We start from the raw sequence: 16,289 nt of genomic DNA on the forward strand, positions 1-16,289 counted from the left end.
TCACAGTGGGTTCATTAGACGGCCCAGTGCAGCTGCTGCTGACTAGCTGCTAAGCTGCCGACACAAGCGGGGACCATAAAAACTAGTGTCTGAGGAGCGAAGTCGAGCGACTGGTGTTGGGAGGAACAGAAAGGCGAAATGAGAGACCCGTTCTGCTGGGTTTGGACTTGTAGCTGGCTCTCTAGGCTTTGAGAAGTTAGCCAGCAGGCTAAAAACACCACAGCACAGGCCGAGTTCCAGCTAACGCAGGGTCAGATCACCCAGGTTCAGAGGATAAAGCCTCATATCTGAGAGCTACCGACAGTTTCACACGGGTGGTTTTGACACCTAGCAACAATTCAATAATATCAAATATTAAATATGCTGGAACTGAGACAACGCCAACATGCACCCACACACTCACTTGCTCTGATGCGGCGAGTCAGTGCTGACGGAGTAGTGGCGTACGAGTTTGGGTTTGGTGGCGGCTGCGGGCTGTGCGGTGGGGACGGTCAGGGTGGACACTGAGAGAGACGGAGAGTGACTGATGGTACTCGCTCTTCTCCTGAAACCCTGAGCCTGGGGGTCATAACAGCTGTCACCGGACTCCAGGCGCTTCAGGTCCCCTGTCGAATTATGAGAACGGAGTGGGCTGGAGGGCAGGAGAGGCGAGGACGGAGGCTCCACCAGTAGGATGTCCTGGGGAAAGGCAAGACATGACTGGTGTTCAACTGATTTGAGGTTGTATCGCCCAGCGCTACCCACAAGTCAAGTCAATATCATCAGGGAGCCGATTAATCGGTCGAGCCGTGGCATAAACGCCTTTATTGGTAAGAGACCTGGTGAGAGCTGTTGATCGTGGAACTAGAGGAGGTGCTGTCTCCGTCACTGTTCTCCCTCTGGGGCTTCGACTTACTGCCGCCCTGTGGAACAAATGCACAGCCAACAGCGTCAGAAAAGTGTGTGTGTGTGTGTGTGTTTGAGAAGGTGGTGTTGTATGTGAGGGAGTGTGTACCTTCCATATGCCCTCCAGTGACTCAGTGAGTGATCTCTTAGCTCGACTCTTCAGCTGCTCCAGACGCAGCCGACTGCTGCTCATGCTGCCCTCAGCGGCTGCACACGCTTCCTCACATGGCACTGGAGCTTCCTGCAGTCAAGAAAAAAAAAAAGGTAGGAAGTTGGGACACCCCATTAAACCATAGTCTTAGCATTTCCCCTGTTGGCTCAAAAAGCCTTAATTCGACATTTTTAGGATTACGTTTTCCCCACTTCCAGCTGTGTGATGTTTGAGGGGCTTCTTGCATGTTCACCCCATTTCAAATCACCCCACAGCATCTTAACTGGATTAAGATCCGGGTTTTGACTTGGCAATTTCTTCTGAGCCATTCCTTGGTGGGATAACAGGACTATTTTGGGGTCATTGTCATGTTGCATGGCCCACCTCCAGCTTCAGTGTTTGGACAGATGGTCTCTCATTTCCCTCGAGCATCCTCTGATACAATAATAAATTCATAGCGCTTTCTATGAAGGGCAGCTTGCAGGAAATCTTGCAGCTAAGCAGCCCCAAACCATGCCATTTCCACCACCTTGCTTCACAGTTGTTGTGGGTGGAGGTTCTTGCGCTCATGCCAAACATGTCTCTTTAGTTACTGTGCCCAAATGACTCATCTAACCAAAGTACTCTTTCCTCCCTGTCCAACTTGTGCAGTCCCTCTCTGATGGTAGATGCTGTACTCTGACATCACCAAGCTCCTTCAGAATTCTCTCAAAACTAGAGCTGGGCAATATGATAAATGTGATAAATGTTATTGTGATACACAGTATGCTTTTAAGAATGTTTCATGAATATCATCAGTGCTGGAGTGAAGCACATGTTGAGTAAAAATCACGGTACTCAGTATGGGAGAGTATTTGGATAGCAGTTTTTTTTTAATTTTACGCTGTTGGTGCATTTTGTCTACATGACAAAATATTGAGAAAAATATCGTAAAAAATATTGTTTTCTATCACGAATCATGTTCTAATCATCTGCAGCTGATGTGCTGCACCGGATTCTAATTTTGCACATTTTAACTAGTAACAAATGTGGCAGTGTTTTAAAGTATTTATTCATAATTATTTATTATTATTAAATATTAATTACATTTTGCATTGAAATGAATTACATGTACAATTCTTCATTTCTTTAGGTACATTTGATTAGATTTGGTAATATTACCTAAATGATTTGATTATATTACCTCTATCTGTCCGAAAACATACATAAAAACTGAAACATCAAAAGTTCATATGTCATAGCTGGTCCATATGAGCCTACCCATCATCTGTCCTGCAAAAACCAGAACACAAGAGAACCCGGTACCTGCTTTGCCTGTCCGTTTTGCGTATGCGTGTGCCTCTTCTGTCTCTCCTCATACAGCCGCCGCAAACACGACACTATAAGCTCATTCTCCTCCTGGTCGGACTTCGGCCTGGCTTTCTGCTCACATAATAAAAAATATAAAAGAATTGACAGAATTACAGCACGTGGTCATATCACCACACCTTGCTCAATGCAGCTTAAAATTAGCTGGTGATCTGTTGAAAAACAAGATTAGCAGTCTGCTTAAAGCACCACTGAAATTTTTACTGATGATACCATTTCTCTCCACCAGGTGGCATCACCGACCCGCTCGACTACAGCAGCACAGTGCTACTTTGCACTGTTTTGTGGCTTCGGTCTGTTCCTCAAACATTATTAAGTAGCTAATAATGAATAGGCGCTAGCTGGGGCCAAACCATGATTCACGACACTTTGAACTGAGGTCATTCGCTCTCTTGTGCAGTGATGAGTCAAACAAGGCTGTCTGAAGCTTTCAGCCAGTGATTCGGGAAATGACTCACTGCTTCAAAACTCCTGGACACATCAGTCAAGTGAGTGAGTAAACCACAGCGGTTAAATACACTTTGCATGTGCCTTTTCAGGAAGTTGCTGGCCAGTCGAAGCGCCGGCATGATAACGCCAAACATGGAAAGTTTATTGGACAGTTAGAAAGGAGATCGGACAGCTTGACTTGGTTTCATTCTGTCAGGTAGAGTCAATCCGGTGGCTGATCATGTAAGCCATTGAGCCACAATATAGAGTCACTATGGCGGGAAACCATGGCTATATTTGTGCTACAGAAAAATTTGAGGCGTAGAGTCGCTCCGGTGCTGGGCTGTGACATTCAAGCCATGGAAACATCCAAACTGGGATGTGAAGTCACTCTAGTGTGGTCACTTCGGCAGGAAAAAAATCCTAGCTACAACGTAGAATCATTCCGGTGGCAAACCCAGGAAACAATTCCCAGAACTGATGTACAATCAGTCCAGTGGGAAACCTGGGAAAGATCTGAGCTGCGAGGTAAAGTCACTATGGTGACGAACCTAAAAGAAGTCTGAGCTGAGATGTAGTTGCTTCTGTTGCAAGCCTGAAAGCAATCAAAGATGCAATATAGCGTCAATCCAGCAACGGGACTGTGAAATATCCGTGATGCAGAGTCACTCCGGCGGCAGACCTGGGAAAGATCCTAGTCGTGATGCAGAGTCACTCCGGCGGCAGACCTGGGAAAGATCCTAGTCGTGATGCAGAGTCACTCCGGCGGCAGACCTGGGAAAGATCCTAGCCGTGATGTAGAGTCACTCCGGCGGCAGACCTGGGAAAGATCCCAGCCGTGATGCAGAGTCACTCCGGCGGCAGACCTGGGAAAGATCCTAGCCGTGATGCAGAGTCACTCCGGCGGCAGACCTGGGAAAGATCCTAGCCGTGATGCAGAGTCACTCCGGCGGCAGACCTGGGAAAGATCCTAGCCGTGATGCAGAGTCACTCCGGCGGCAGACCTGGGAAAGATCCTAGCCGTGATGCAGAGTCACTCCGGCGGCAATCACCATGACAGCAATCCATGGGAACACCCCAGCAACCACATAAATCCACTCCAGCGGAAAAATATTCAAGCCACGGAAAAGCCACAGAGCTGCAATGTAGTCCCTCCTGGGAGGGGCTGTGAAGCATCCAAGCCTCAATGCAGAATCACTTCCAATGGGGAAAACAAAAGATACAAAACAAACAAATCAAGGCCGACAAAAAGCGTCCACTGCAAGGAATTCGTGAACTCAAACCAAATCACGTACCTCAACTAGCATATCACCCTTAAAATCCAGCCCAAAGATGTGTACCATTAACCCGAGCATGTAGAAGTGGCATAACAGGTTTGGAGGAAGGTGTGGTCACACCCTCCGCTCAAGGAAACACACACACACACACACACACACTACATTCCCCTTCTACCAGCAATCCTGTGGAAGGCATGCTGGAGCAGATGGGCCTTTACCCTCAGTCATCCTGCAAGCACACAGCTGCTAGCAACACCCCAGCTTAAGGCGGCAAGAACAGCCATGCAGGGTGTGTGTGCTTACATATGTCTGCCCAGTTTAGTCCTGAAGCTCATGAAACACCATCAAACGTACAGCTAAGAATGAAATGTACTCAAAGTGTTTGAAGTTTGCTTCTTAAGGTTAGCCCTGGAGCTACAAAGCTAATGTAGCTAATGAAACCTAATAGCCCACCAATTAGCACAGCGCAAACTATACACCTGCATCGTCCAACAGTCTTCTCACAGTATGAGTTACGTCATTTCTGACTGACACTGTAGGACCCACTGTTATCTGCGAACGCTCATTGTAAGGACGTTAGCGAGGGTCTCTTTTTGAGTATGCTAATGTCACTGACAAGCAATGGAATCTAATACCCCACCAAATAGCTGCCTAAAATCACCATACAGGCATTTGCATATGGACTTAGTTATGTCATTTCAGAGAATCGCTGCGAGGACTTGATTGCATTCAGCCATAAGAGTATGAGTGAGGTGAGCCTCATCATGCCAGAGCCGTTGGACGGAGCGCCAGCACTCCAGAGAACACAGCTCCACAGCTCAATCCTGGGGGCTTTAAACCCCTCTCGCATTTGTTTGGCATTAGGCATGGTAGCCTGAGGCTTCATTCTATTGGCAATGCCTTTCTAGGGTGATAACTCAAGCTGTGTCAGCACCCCAAGGCTGCCGAAGTGGCGTCAACAAATTCCAGGCCAAAACACAATACACTAACGTCAACACAGGTAATGGTGTGGGGACAGCGGTTATATAACCGGTTATAATAGGGGTGTCATACCCACCAGGGTGGTCTCAAACACAGAGGCCTGCTCTTGGTTGTCCAGACCAGCCACATGCTTCTGCAACTCCAGCTTAGCTTTGGACGCATGGAGACCTAGACACACAAACACACAAACACATCTCAGGTCTGGGTGTTTAAATTAGGGCTTGGCTGAGCATGCTGGCCGATACTGACCACCTGGTCGAATCAGTTCAAATATGGATGGGCAACCAAATCTAGTGTGGAACTATTCAGAGAAGAACTTGTGTGAGGAGTACTGGGAGATTCTGACCCTCGATGCGGTCGCACAGCCTGTGGAGCTGCTGCATGGGACAGGTTTCACACTGCAGGTTCTGCGTCTTGCTGCTCTTCTGCAGGGCGGCCACAGAGAAGGCTTGCTTCAGCGTCAGCATGATCTCATCCACCTAGCGTTATAGAGGAGTTGTTGAACGCTGTAGAGCTTAACAGGTTACTTAAAACACGGGCAGTAATTACATACACGATATGGACAAAAGTATTGGGACACCTGTTTCTAATAAGGTGCTTAATAGTGTGTATGCCACAGTGGACAAATATTCTACGTAATACATATGAATTCATCCTTCTGTTCGTCCATTCATCCTCACCAGAGCCTCGTTGGTGCACTGAAACACGTAACAGACAAACTGGCAGCTCCCACCGTCCACCGACTCTCTACAGATAAAACCAAAATGATCCACGTGCCGTATACCCTGCAGAAAGAGAAAGGGAGAGAGAGAGAGAGAGAGAGAGAGACACACACAAAAGGTTCAGCCACATTCAAATGTTAAGCTCATCCATCATGAGCTTCATCTGTAGAGAGAGAACCCAACCTGTGAGCAGAAGGAGATTTCTCTGAAGCTCTTCTCGATGGCCACTTTCTTACTGTCCGGACTCACCAGGAAGATCTGAGACTGCCCAATCTGCACAGAAAACACAGAGACATGTTAGTGTGTGTGTGTGTGTGTTTGCTTTTGGGAGAGTCCAACACTTGTCATGGCCCTGCCATCATCCTCCACTCGGTCACTGAAGCCAAAATGCACTCCAGACCAGAGTGTGTAAAGGATGACTCTGTGTGTGTGTGTGTGTGTGGACATGCATATGTGGTTTTACAAGCTAAAGATGAGCACATGCATTTTTACTCAATGAGATGAGAAGTGAGGGTAACCGCGGAGTTCAAGTGTGTGTGTGTGTGTGTGTGTGAGTGTGTGTGAGAGAGACTGGGAGAGACTGTGTCAGTTGCTCACTCTCGCACTCTCTTACAGTCATGTCGTCCATAATTGCTGTCTGAGTCTTCAAAACACTGAAATCCCTTAATAACATCTTTCCTCTGAGGGTGGGTTTTCCAGCATGTAACCGCAATCAGGTCTCTCACTCTCTCCCTCTAATTCAGGCTGCCTCCCCCAAGAAGGTCTGCATTAGCCTGACTGTGCAGTTGCTCAGATCACCCTACATTACGCCTGCACCCCCAAAGGACAATCATTCTGACTAATAGTGATATTCAAATAACTGTAAAGAAAAAAATATATGTACATATAAAAGATAATAAAATAAATGATGAATAACACCGAGCAATATATTCAACATTCAATATATTTTCAACATTTAATGGAAGCTTCACTTTAGATGAGGTAATAGTGAGAGATAGTAGCCAACCTCTACCTAACATCAGCTATAGTAGCCAACCTCTACCTAACATCAATTAGAGTAGCCAACCTCTACCTAACATCAATTAGAATAGCCAACCTCTACCTAACATCAATTAGAATAGCCAACCTCTACCTAACATCAATTAGAATAGCCAACCTCTACCTAACATCAATTAGAATAGCCAACCTCTACCTAACATCAATTAGAATAGCCAACCTCTACCTAACATCAATTAGAATAGTCAACATCGAACCAACACCAGCTGGAGTAGCCAACATCTACCTAACATCAATTAGAATAGCCAACCTCTACCTAACATCAATTAGAATAGTCAACATCGAACCAACACCAGCTGGAGTAGCCAACATCTACCTAACATTAATTGATGTTAGGTAGATGTTGGCTACTCTAATTGATGTTAGGTAGATGTTGGCTACTCTAATTGGAGTAGCCAACATCTACCTAACATCAGCTATAGTAGCCAACACCTACCTAACATCAATTAGAGTAGCCAACATCAAACCAACATTAATTAGAATAGCCAACATCGAACCAACACCAGCTGGAGTAGCCAACATCTACCTAACATCAACCAGAGTAGCCAACATCTACCTAATATCAGCCAGAGTAGCCAACATCTACCTAATATCAGCCAGAGTAGCCAACATCTACCTAACATCAGCCAGAGTAGCCAACATCTACCTAACATCAGCCAGAGTAGCCAACATCTACCTAACATCAACCAGAGTAGCCAACATCTACCTAACATCAACCAGAGTAGCCAACATCTACCTAACATCAACCAGAGTAGCCAACATCTACCTAATATCAGCCAGAGTAGCCAACATCTACCTAATATCAGCCAGAGTAGCCAACATCTACCTAACATCAACCAGAGTAGCCAACATCTACCTAACATCAGCCAGAGTAGCCAACAACTTTATAACATTAAGTGGCTAACATCTACCCAACACCAGCCTGGGTCAACATTTAACTAACCTGTAACATCTCGAGTGATTAACATTTACCTGACGTCAACTAAAACAGCCAATGTCTAACTAACATCAGCCAGAGTAATTAGCTAACATCTAGAGTAGAGCCAACATCTACCCAACATTAGCTAGAGTGGTTAGCTCTCAGCTATCGGACACAGACACTGGAGGTGCAGGGCTGGACAGCGGCGTCTCTCCACTTGGCTGACTGTGTGTGTGTGTGTGTGTGTGTGTGTGTGTGTGTCGGTCGATGGGGAGGATAACAGAACCTTCTATTACAGTCAGTGAAAGAGGAATTTAGGAGAGCACTTCACAGCGACACAACCAGACAATCTGCAACTTCTCCTCTAGAACTTCCCCAATCAGGACCTCAGATCACCTCTCCATGAACAGCAGTTCCTTTCCATCATCAGCGACGCTCCGTTAGTTTCCATGTTCACAAGCCTGACCTCTGTAGGGGTCTGAGGTCAGGCACGGACTCGGCACTGCACTGAAGATCCAACCTTAACTCACCAACCTTAGCTTACAAGAGAGAGAGAGAGCTGTACAGTCAGCCAAGAGACCATCACTACTACTGCCATCACACCTCATGGAGTCTAGTGTTATTTAGAGTTCTCCTCAGATCAACACCTGGTTTGGTGGTAAATCAGGGCTTAATGATGGCAAATCAGGTGAGCTGCTGCTGCTGCAGCTGATGGAGTTGAACACATCCTCCACGCTGTGCTGGCTGGACTGGACTGGACTTGGGGCGTCCAGGAGAAACCTGGAGGAACCAAGCGAGCTCTGTTCTTCAGACTAGCTCACCATGAGACAAGATCTCACTACTTTCTTTCTTCAGAATGAGAAGCTCTTGTTTCTCTTTGGAAAATGTGGAAATTCTGAAAGTGCTGTGCCGTATCTGCGAGGTCATTGGTCAGCCTCTGGAAAGTTTTCCACATTAAATTAGAACAGTGATTTGATCTAATCTCCGGGCTCCACTCCACTCCACGCGCTGGTTTATTTAACACCGTTCTTCTCCCAAACTGCCGACATTAGCAAGCTGGTGTCCGCTGGAGAAAGCTGGGTCTGTGTGCCAGGAGCTTTAGATGTTGTCCTTCGGCCTGACGCACAAGGAGGAGCGTACCCACCGTCACGCTATCCCACATTCCAAAAGGACGAGGGGAGCGTGCCGGCCCGGGGGTGGGGGGGTTTAACTCACTTCACTAACAAGTGCACTTCTAACGCACTCTTAAGTGTGCAAGTGTGTGACATCAACATGATGTATCAAGTATCCATGAGGCAGCCAATCAGCTAAGACTGAATCTGAAGACTGCTCCTGCTCCCGGACTCAACACTCAAGCTGAGATCATCTCAACCTCATGCAAATCAATTATGACCACGGATTGGTTGGAACGACTGGCGCCAACAAATTGCTCAGAAACGTAGGGGTCCGAGGTGCCCAGCTTCTGCTCTCTGAACTACCAGCACTTCGGTCCCCTGGTATCTGTTTATATACATACATACACACACACACACACACAAGGTGTAGTATGCTGGGGAATAGAGGCTGCTTGGTGCGTATGCTGATGGTGTAGTGGTACTGAGGTTGGGTGGGAGGGGGTGTGGGATGCTGGGATGACCTTCCTGCTGAGCCTTCTGGAGGTGCTGTGAGCTTAATTCTGCACTGATGAAGGGAGGTGCCTTCCTGATGAGTCCTGTGAAGAGCTAGCAATGCAATAGGTGGTTGGAGTATGGGGGTAAGGGACGGCCTGGGGTCCATTTGGGGTTCGTTTTCATTTCAGCTTCACTCCAACACTCTGCTGTCCCTAAATATCAGTCTGCTATAAACTGTCCTAACCGCCTACTCATCACCTGAAAGAACAGCTCCTATGCTGCCAGTATTGACAAAGGAACGGCAGCTGTTTTCCCCTTTCAGGTGAAGCTGTTTGACATTGGGAACACTGCCACCCAAAAGCAGCGAGAGCATCCCCAGGAGAACCTCAGATGGCCCTGCTCGTTCTGCAGTCTCTTTGACACAGCGAAGCGCTCTGGTACGTGTGGTTTGAAAGATGCCTACGGAGTCGTACAACCTCACAGATAAGACACACCAAACAGTCTTGCAGCTGGGCTTAGGAGGGCTTTCCAGAAGAACCAGTGTGAATCCTGCAGTGATGTCGGAGTTTAGTGCATTCCGGGCTGAAGGGACTTACAGGCTCCTTGGACTGCAGTAAACAGACCAGTACACCGGTTCTACTCGAAGGACTACTTAACGGCTAAGGACGCGACCTGGACAGGCTGTAGATCAGCGTAAAAGGTCATGCAGCGTCTGGAGGGAATCTGGAGAAGATCTTTGGGACGTTTGCAGGAAGTGAGGCTGAGTAAGATCTACAGCTATGAACAGTGAGGCCAGATCCACAGTACAGTACAAAGCAAATGAAAGAACAGAAGAAGTTTACAGGCAGCCGTTGCTATGGTGTTGCTAAGTGGTTGCTGTGGTATCCAAGGTGGTTAGTATGGTGTTGCTACAAGGTTGTTACAAAATCCCAAGCGGTTACTAGATGCAATGGTATCCCAGAGGGCCGCTATGGTGCATGTTGTTATGTGCTAGATGTTTGCTATGGTATTCATGTTAGTTGTGGGGGGTGTTCTTAAGTGGTTGCTTTGGTGTTGCTAGGTGGTTGCTATAGAGTTGCAAAGGCGTTGCCAAGCGGTTACTAGATGATATGGTATCCCATGGGGATCACTCGGATGTATGTTGTTAGTTGCTAGATGTTTGCTATGGTACCCATGTAAATTGTTGGGGGTGTTCTAAAGTAGTTGCTATGGTGTTGCTAAGTCGTTACAAAATCCCAGGAATTACCAAGCGGTTACTAGATGCTATGGTATCCCAGGGGGCCGCTATGGTGTATGTTGTTAGGTACTAGATGTTTTGCTATGGGATCCATGCTGGATAGTTGTGGGGGGTGTTCTTAAGTGGCTGCCAGGTGATTGCTATGGTATCCACACTGGTTGCTATGATGTTGATAAATTGACGTTAGATGGGCAAAGTGACTGCTTTGGTATTTCCCGGCAGTTGTCATGGTGATGCTGGGTGGTTGTTAGGCAGTTGCAATGTTATTCCAGGTGGTTGCTCAGGTGTTGCCAAGTGGATGCGGGTGTTGCGAGTGTATCTGTATCATCATTACATTTGAAGGGTGCCAAAACCTTTTTAACATAAAAGCAAAGATTCGGTTGCTACACAGAAACCGTGTGCCCAATCAAAGTGCTGTTCCGGTCGTTGCGGTGCGGAACAGCAGTGGTGTAGCGTGTGCGAGTGCGCTCACTGTAAACAGCATGGTCCTGTTCTCCTGGAGGCTGGTAGGCTGCACTCCGGCAGCTCCGTTCACAGATCGGCGCTGCAGCTCCGGAGAGAGGCCGTTCTCATCCAGAGCCTGCAGAGAGGGAAAGCTGGGATCCCTCCGGAAAAACAGAGGCTTCTTCCCTCCTCCATCTCCCCCCTCTCCGCTTCCGTTCATCACCTGCAGAGCACAACAGCACAAGAGCATCAGCCTCTGCAGGTACGGACCGGTTCCGACAGAGGCGTTAAATATTTTACATAATGCTGCTTTAAGTAACGGCATTAGCCTCAAACAAACAGGCCATGTGTGAGCGCTTCCCGTTACCTGTGTGAGCGAGAAGGCCCGCCTGAATCCGGCAGCCAGTGAGCCGGTCACGCTCGCTCGGCCGAACTTCTCTATGCACTCGTCTATCAGAGCAGGCGGCGCGTTCTTCTGGGCCACCACCACCCGCCCGCAGAACAGCACCTCGAACTTCTTGGCAAAGGCGGTCGCCGCGTCTGCGCCGGGCGGCATGGAGTAGGGGACGTCATGGCGACCGTTGTCTTGCTGGCTGTCGTTAGGCTTGGCTGTGGGCGTGTCCTCCAGGCGGGCGGAGCTTTTACTGGCCTGCCTGAGAGTGCTGATGATTTCTGGCACCTGAAACAGGAGAGAGATTTAGGAAGATGAGATAATAATGGTACAGTAATTGAGGGCTGCACCGCCCGAACACGAAGAGCCAGGGTGACGTAGCTGCATTCAGCTACATTCAGTTAGAGCACCGGACTATTCATGAGAGGGTTGTGGGTTCGATACCCGGACTCCAGCATTAGCTGCCACTGTTGGGCCCTTGAGCAAGGCCCTCCCTGCTCCCCAGGCACTGCAGCGATGACAGCCTACCGCTTCGGGCACGAGTGCTCACGGTCACTGTGTGTGTTTGATCACTAGTGTGTGTGTTGGAGCACATTTAATAGATACGCAATATGTCCAAAAGTTTGTGGACACCCTTTCTAATGAATGAATTCAGCTACTTTAAGTCACACCCATTGCTGAAGCAAAGGCACACACTCTCTCTCTCTCACACACACACACACATACATATATTATAGCTTGTCTAGTCCCTGTAGAAAGAAAGTACTGCCAATAGAATAGGACTGATCCTATTGGCACCATGCTGCCTAATGCCAGGTGTGGGCTAGAGGGGTATAAAGCCCCCCAGTATTGAGCTGTGGAGCAGTGGAAGAACTGTGTTCTCTTGAATAATGGATGGTTCTTCAGGTGAGGATGAGTTTGTGAGTTGGGAATGAGGTGGGATGGTGGTCAGCCAACATCCTGACCTCACCAATGCTTGCTTGTCGCTGATTGCAATCAAATCCTCACAGCAATGCTCCTCCAAAATCTAGTAGAAAGTCTTATTCATTGGACAGTAGAGCCAGCCCACAATAACCTTGATTTCAAAACAGGGTGTCCCAATACTTTTGTCTACATAGTGCACCATGTAAATGAATAAGCTCAGGCAGCTCAGAGGATTGAAGGAAGGGCTGCTGTTTCTGAGAATACACACCGGGGAAAATGTGACCACTGGAGGTGTGTGTAGATACGGTGTGTATAAAACAGAACCAGCTAATCTTTCCACTCCATGCCTTCCACCATATCTTAAGATGGACCATCGTAAAGCAGTCACCTTGTCTATGTGGATAATGTGAAGGTCACCATCTCCAATAAAGTTCTTAACCATCTGCTGTCCCTCTAAACCCTGGATAATGGGAGCTGTTAACCGTAAAGCATGTGATGTTTTTCTCCACAGTGAAGAAATGAAGGTGTTTTCCAGCCTGTTTTCCCCAGATCAATGATTGAACCCACAACTGCCTGGATGTGTCGGATCGTAAAAGGTTGATCGTTCACTCGAACGCCATAAACTGGTACTTAGGCCTAGTTTCACAGCAGAAATGCAGGAAGTGCTGGAACTCAATGCTATGAATTACAAGAATGTTAGCCAGTGTGCATGTCTGCCTGTGAGATCCGTGGATTTACACAAACCTCATAAATACCTTGTGGCCATTTTATTAGAAACGCCATTAAACTCAGAACTGCATCTCCATTTTCGCTGTTCTTCACTTTTTGACAGAACTGGATTCTGGGAGTGCTTCTTTACATTGGGTTTCTATATTTCATAATAAATGGACCAATAGAAATGCTCCAAAATGACCTGGAATGAAATAGTTTCACATTCACTTCCATTGAAAGCTCAGAAATGTTTTTCCTCCTCCTGTAATTGCCATTTTGCAGATACAAGGTTTTTATGCAGCATCCACCTCTGTACTACTGAAAGGTAAGCAGCTCTGGCTGCTCTATTCCTGGTAAAAGCTCTTAATCCTCCTTGGGGTTTCGTTAAGACAATATTTCAGCGCTGACTTTAACACATGGTCCAGCAGTGAGGACACTGATAAATTTAGTTGAACGGACCCGGCATCAGACCAATTCCCCCAGTCTAGGTTTATATGAGCATCTTCCAGACACTTGCTTTAAAGCAACATCTTAATACCTGCATTTAAGCAAGAACACCGCCATCATGGGCTCTGTTTAAGTCTCGCCCCTCTCGCATCATCAGACAAACTGATGCAACAGGAATGAGGAGACAGAAGGATGGGACAACAATGAAGAGACAACAATGACAAGAATGAAAAAAATTGACCCGCCATTGATAAGAATTGACGGGACAAGGATAACGGGACAGTGAAGAAAAGAACATGAGGACAAGAATGAGATTTGACGGGACAAGAATGACAAAACCAGCTGGACAAAAATGACAGGACAATAATATGATGACGGGACAAGAATGCCGGGACACAAAATACAAGAATGACAAAATTGATGGGACAAGAATGACAAACAGCTGGACAAAAATGACAGGACAATAAAATGATGACGGGACAAGAATGACAAAAATGACAGGACAATAATATGACGAAAAGGCAAGAATATAATGATGGGACAGGAATGACAAAATCGTTGGGATAAGAATGATGGGACAAGGACATCAAGAGCAACGGGACAAGAATGTCAAAACGGGCAGGATACAAATGGCAGGACAAATATGACAAAACCGGCAGGACTAAAATTACAAGAATGACAGGACAAGAATATGATGACGGGACAAAAATATGATGATGGGACAAAGAGGACCAAAACATCAGGACACAAATGACATGTAATGGCAGAATGACAGAATTCACGCCTAGACTAGAATGCACTGAACATACTCCTGAAAAGCTACCATTAATATTCCTAAACCAGGTAGCGAGACAACTTCAGGACGTTCACACACACAGAATTTCACATCAGAATATCAGAAATTTGAGATCCGCCTTCGAGTCTGATCACTGAGGAGTAAAATGTCTATTACAGACGTCCCCCTGAGACACTAGCCCAAAACAAACAGGGCTGTAGCCTAAACTAGCTATAGGTTCTTACTGCCTTCATCTGAAACCACTCAGACAGCATGAATCCACTCATGTCGGTTCTGCTTCCAGCTGGGTCTGGTCAGCTGTCTGATGCCACAGCTATTTGACTCACATCCCACGGTCCTCCTTTAGAAAGGTGACTCACTGCTGTCACTCTGGCTTGTGTCACAGAAGACTTCCTGCTCTGCTAAAACAAACTTCTTATCGCAGAGATGACCTAGGCTGACCGGTCACATGCAGCAGAAAACAGGGAAGACCTGCTTCCTCCAATCAGTACAATCAGTAATGGCAAGCCATCCTGGACCTGAGGCAGAAAAGCTGCCCAGGCCATGATCCTCCCACCCCCAAGCTTAACAGTCGGAATGAGGTTTGGGATGAGGTTAGGGGCTTCCTCCTTGCTTGCCTGTCCAGCACAGCCTTCTTGTTCAGCCTGATGGTTCTTACCTAATGAAGACTGACACTACTCAATGCAACAGAGGCCTGCAGGTCCTCAGATAGTTACTCTGGGCTTCTCAAAGTGAGCTCTAGACTCATTTTGGCAGCCAATCAACAGAAATACAGAAGGAGGTAAGAACAGGAGCGCTGTTCGAAAGTAAAATAATCAAAAGCCACGGACAACAGCCAGTGTCTTGCTGTTGCAGCTGCGGCGTGTCTTTCTAGGAAAAGAAAACGTTTAGAACAGTTGATGGGATTAGCAGGCGGGTGATCAGGATTACTGAGCAGACCACCCACCGATTTCTATAACAGGGGAAATACTGGTCTGGTTCTGCATGACTAGACCATTTCTTAACCCATATGAACGTACCGCATAGACGTCAAAACACAGTACGGACATTTATTAACAGCCAGATGGATACGAGGTGTGGAAACTACACTGGCAATGATGAAGTGACCCAGCAGAGGGTCTGTCCTGCCTGCAGGAGTCAACAGAGTGGAGGAGTTGCCTCAGCTTTCGGGTCAGTTCTGTTCTTCTAACGAAACCTTTAACCTACAAAAAAAAACACTTCTCAGGCTAAATCTGTCCCTAAAAAAAAAAAAGAGAAAGAAAAACAGGGTCTGCTCTGGTGGGAACTGATGGGAAAATTGCCCGAGGCTTGAAATGGGGGGGGGGGGGGGGGGGGGGGGGGGGGGGGGGGGGGGTAAAGGCAAAGCTGGAGACATGCAGACACAGCGACTGCAACTCAGCTCTTAAAATAAAGGTGAAACCGGTGAGATCCTTGAGGAACGTTTAGGGGTTCTTCGGTTTAAAACTATGGAGGAACCTTCAAGTAAAGGACTTTTCAGGAAAAAAAGGTTCCTTGAAGTTTCCTCAAAGCACCTTAAAATGTTCCCTCACTTTTAACTGCTTTCCCCATCTCCACCTAATGAGACTGATTTACTGGAACAGATTCAGTCCAAAAACAACACACACACACACACACACACACACACACACACACACACACACAGTATCAACTTGATCAAAATAATGAGAGGAAAGACAAGTCCAGACAGAAGAATAATAATTAAACATATATAAGAGAGAGAGAGAGAGAGAGAGAGAGGGTGTAGATGGCATGAAGGTCTTGTTGAGTCTTGTCTGTAGAGGGACGGCAACGTGCACATAAACACATCAGCAATGTGTAGCAAAGTAGACAGACAGACAGACAGACAGACAGACAGGTCCATGTTTAGTCAAATGCATTAGCTGTTCCAGTCAGGAATGAAGCAGAGACTGCTGTGCGTGA

The 16,289-nt window shown here is 47.0% G+C and overlaps 1 protein-coding gene across 8 annotated transcripts in view; it reads right to left on the bottom strand.

Annotated features, from left to right (window-relative positions):
- The window catches only part of tbc1d1 (TBC1 (tre-2/USP6, BUB2, cdc16) domain family, member 1), a 66,645-nt gene that overhangs the window by 31,054 nt on the left and 19,302 nt on the right, over positions 1-16,289 (bottom strand). For 7 of the 8 annotated variants that reach the window (XM_072669644.1, XM_072669641.1, XM_072669639.1 and 4 more), the window contains 10 exons: positions 11,447-11,758; positions 11,108-11,302; positions 5,997-6,086; positions 5,772-5,876; positions 5,438-5,570; positions 5,168-5,259; positions 2,342-2,458; positions 995-1,126; positions 819-902; positions 404-678 (listed from right to left, as the gene is read on the bottom strand). In XM_072669644.1, coding sequence (XP_072525745.1) covers positions 404-678; positions 819-902; positions 995-1,126; positions 2,342-2,458; positions 5,168-5,259; positions 5,438-5,570; positions 5,772-5,876; positions 5,997-6,086; positions 11,108-11,302; positions 11,447-11,758 — 1,535 coding nt within the window. Of the gene's footprint in view, positions 1-403; positions 679-818; positions 903-994; positions 1,127-2,341; positions 2,459-5,163; positions 5,260-5,437; positions 5,571-5,771; positions 5,877-5,996; positions 6,087-11,107; positions 11,303-11,446; positions 11,759-16,289 lie in introns of those variants that run through there. The other variant, XM_072669646.1, reaches the window with a different exon arrangement.

The sequence above is a fragment of the Salminus brasiliensis genome, chromosome 24, assembly GCF_030463535.1.
Source record: "Salminus brasiliensis chromosome 24, fSalBra1.hap2, whole genome shotgun sequence".
Lineage (NCBI taxonomy): Eukaryota > Metazoa > Chordata > Actinopteri > Characiformes > Bryconidae > Salminus > Salminus brasiliensis.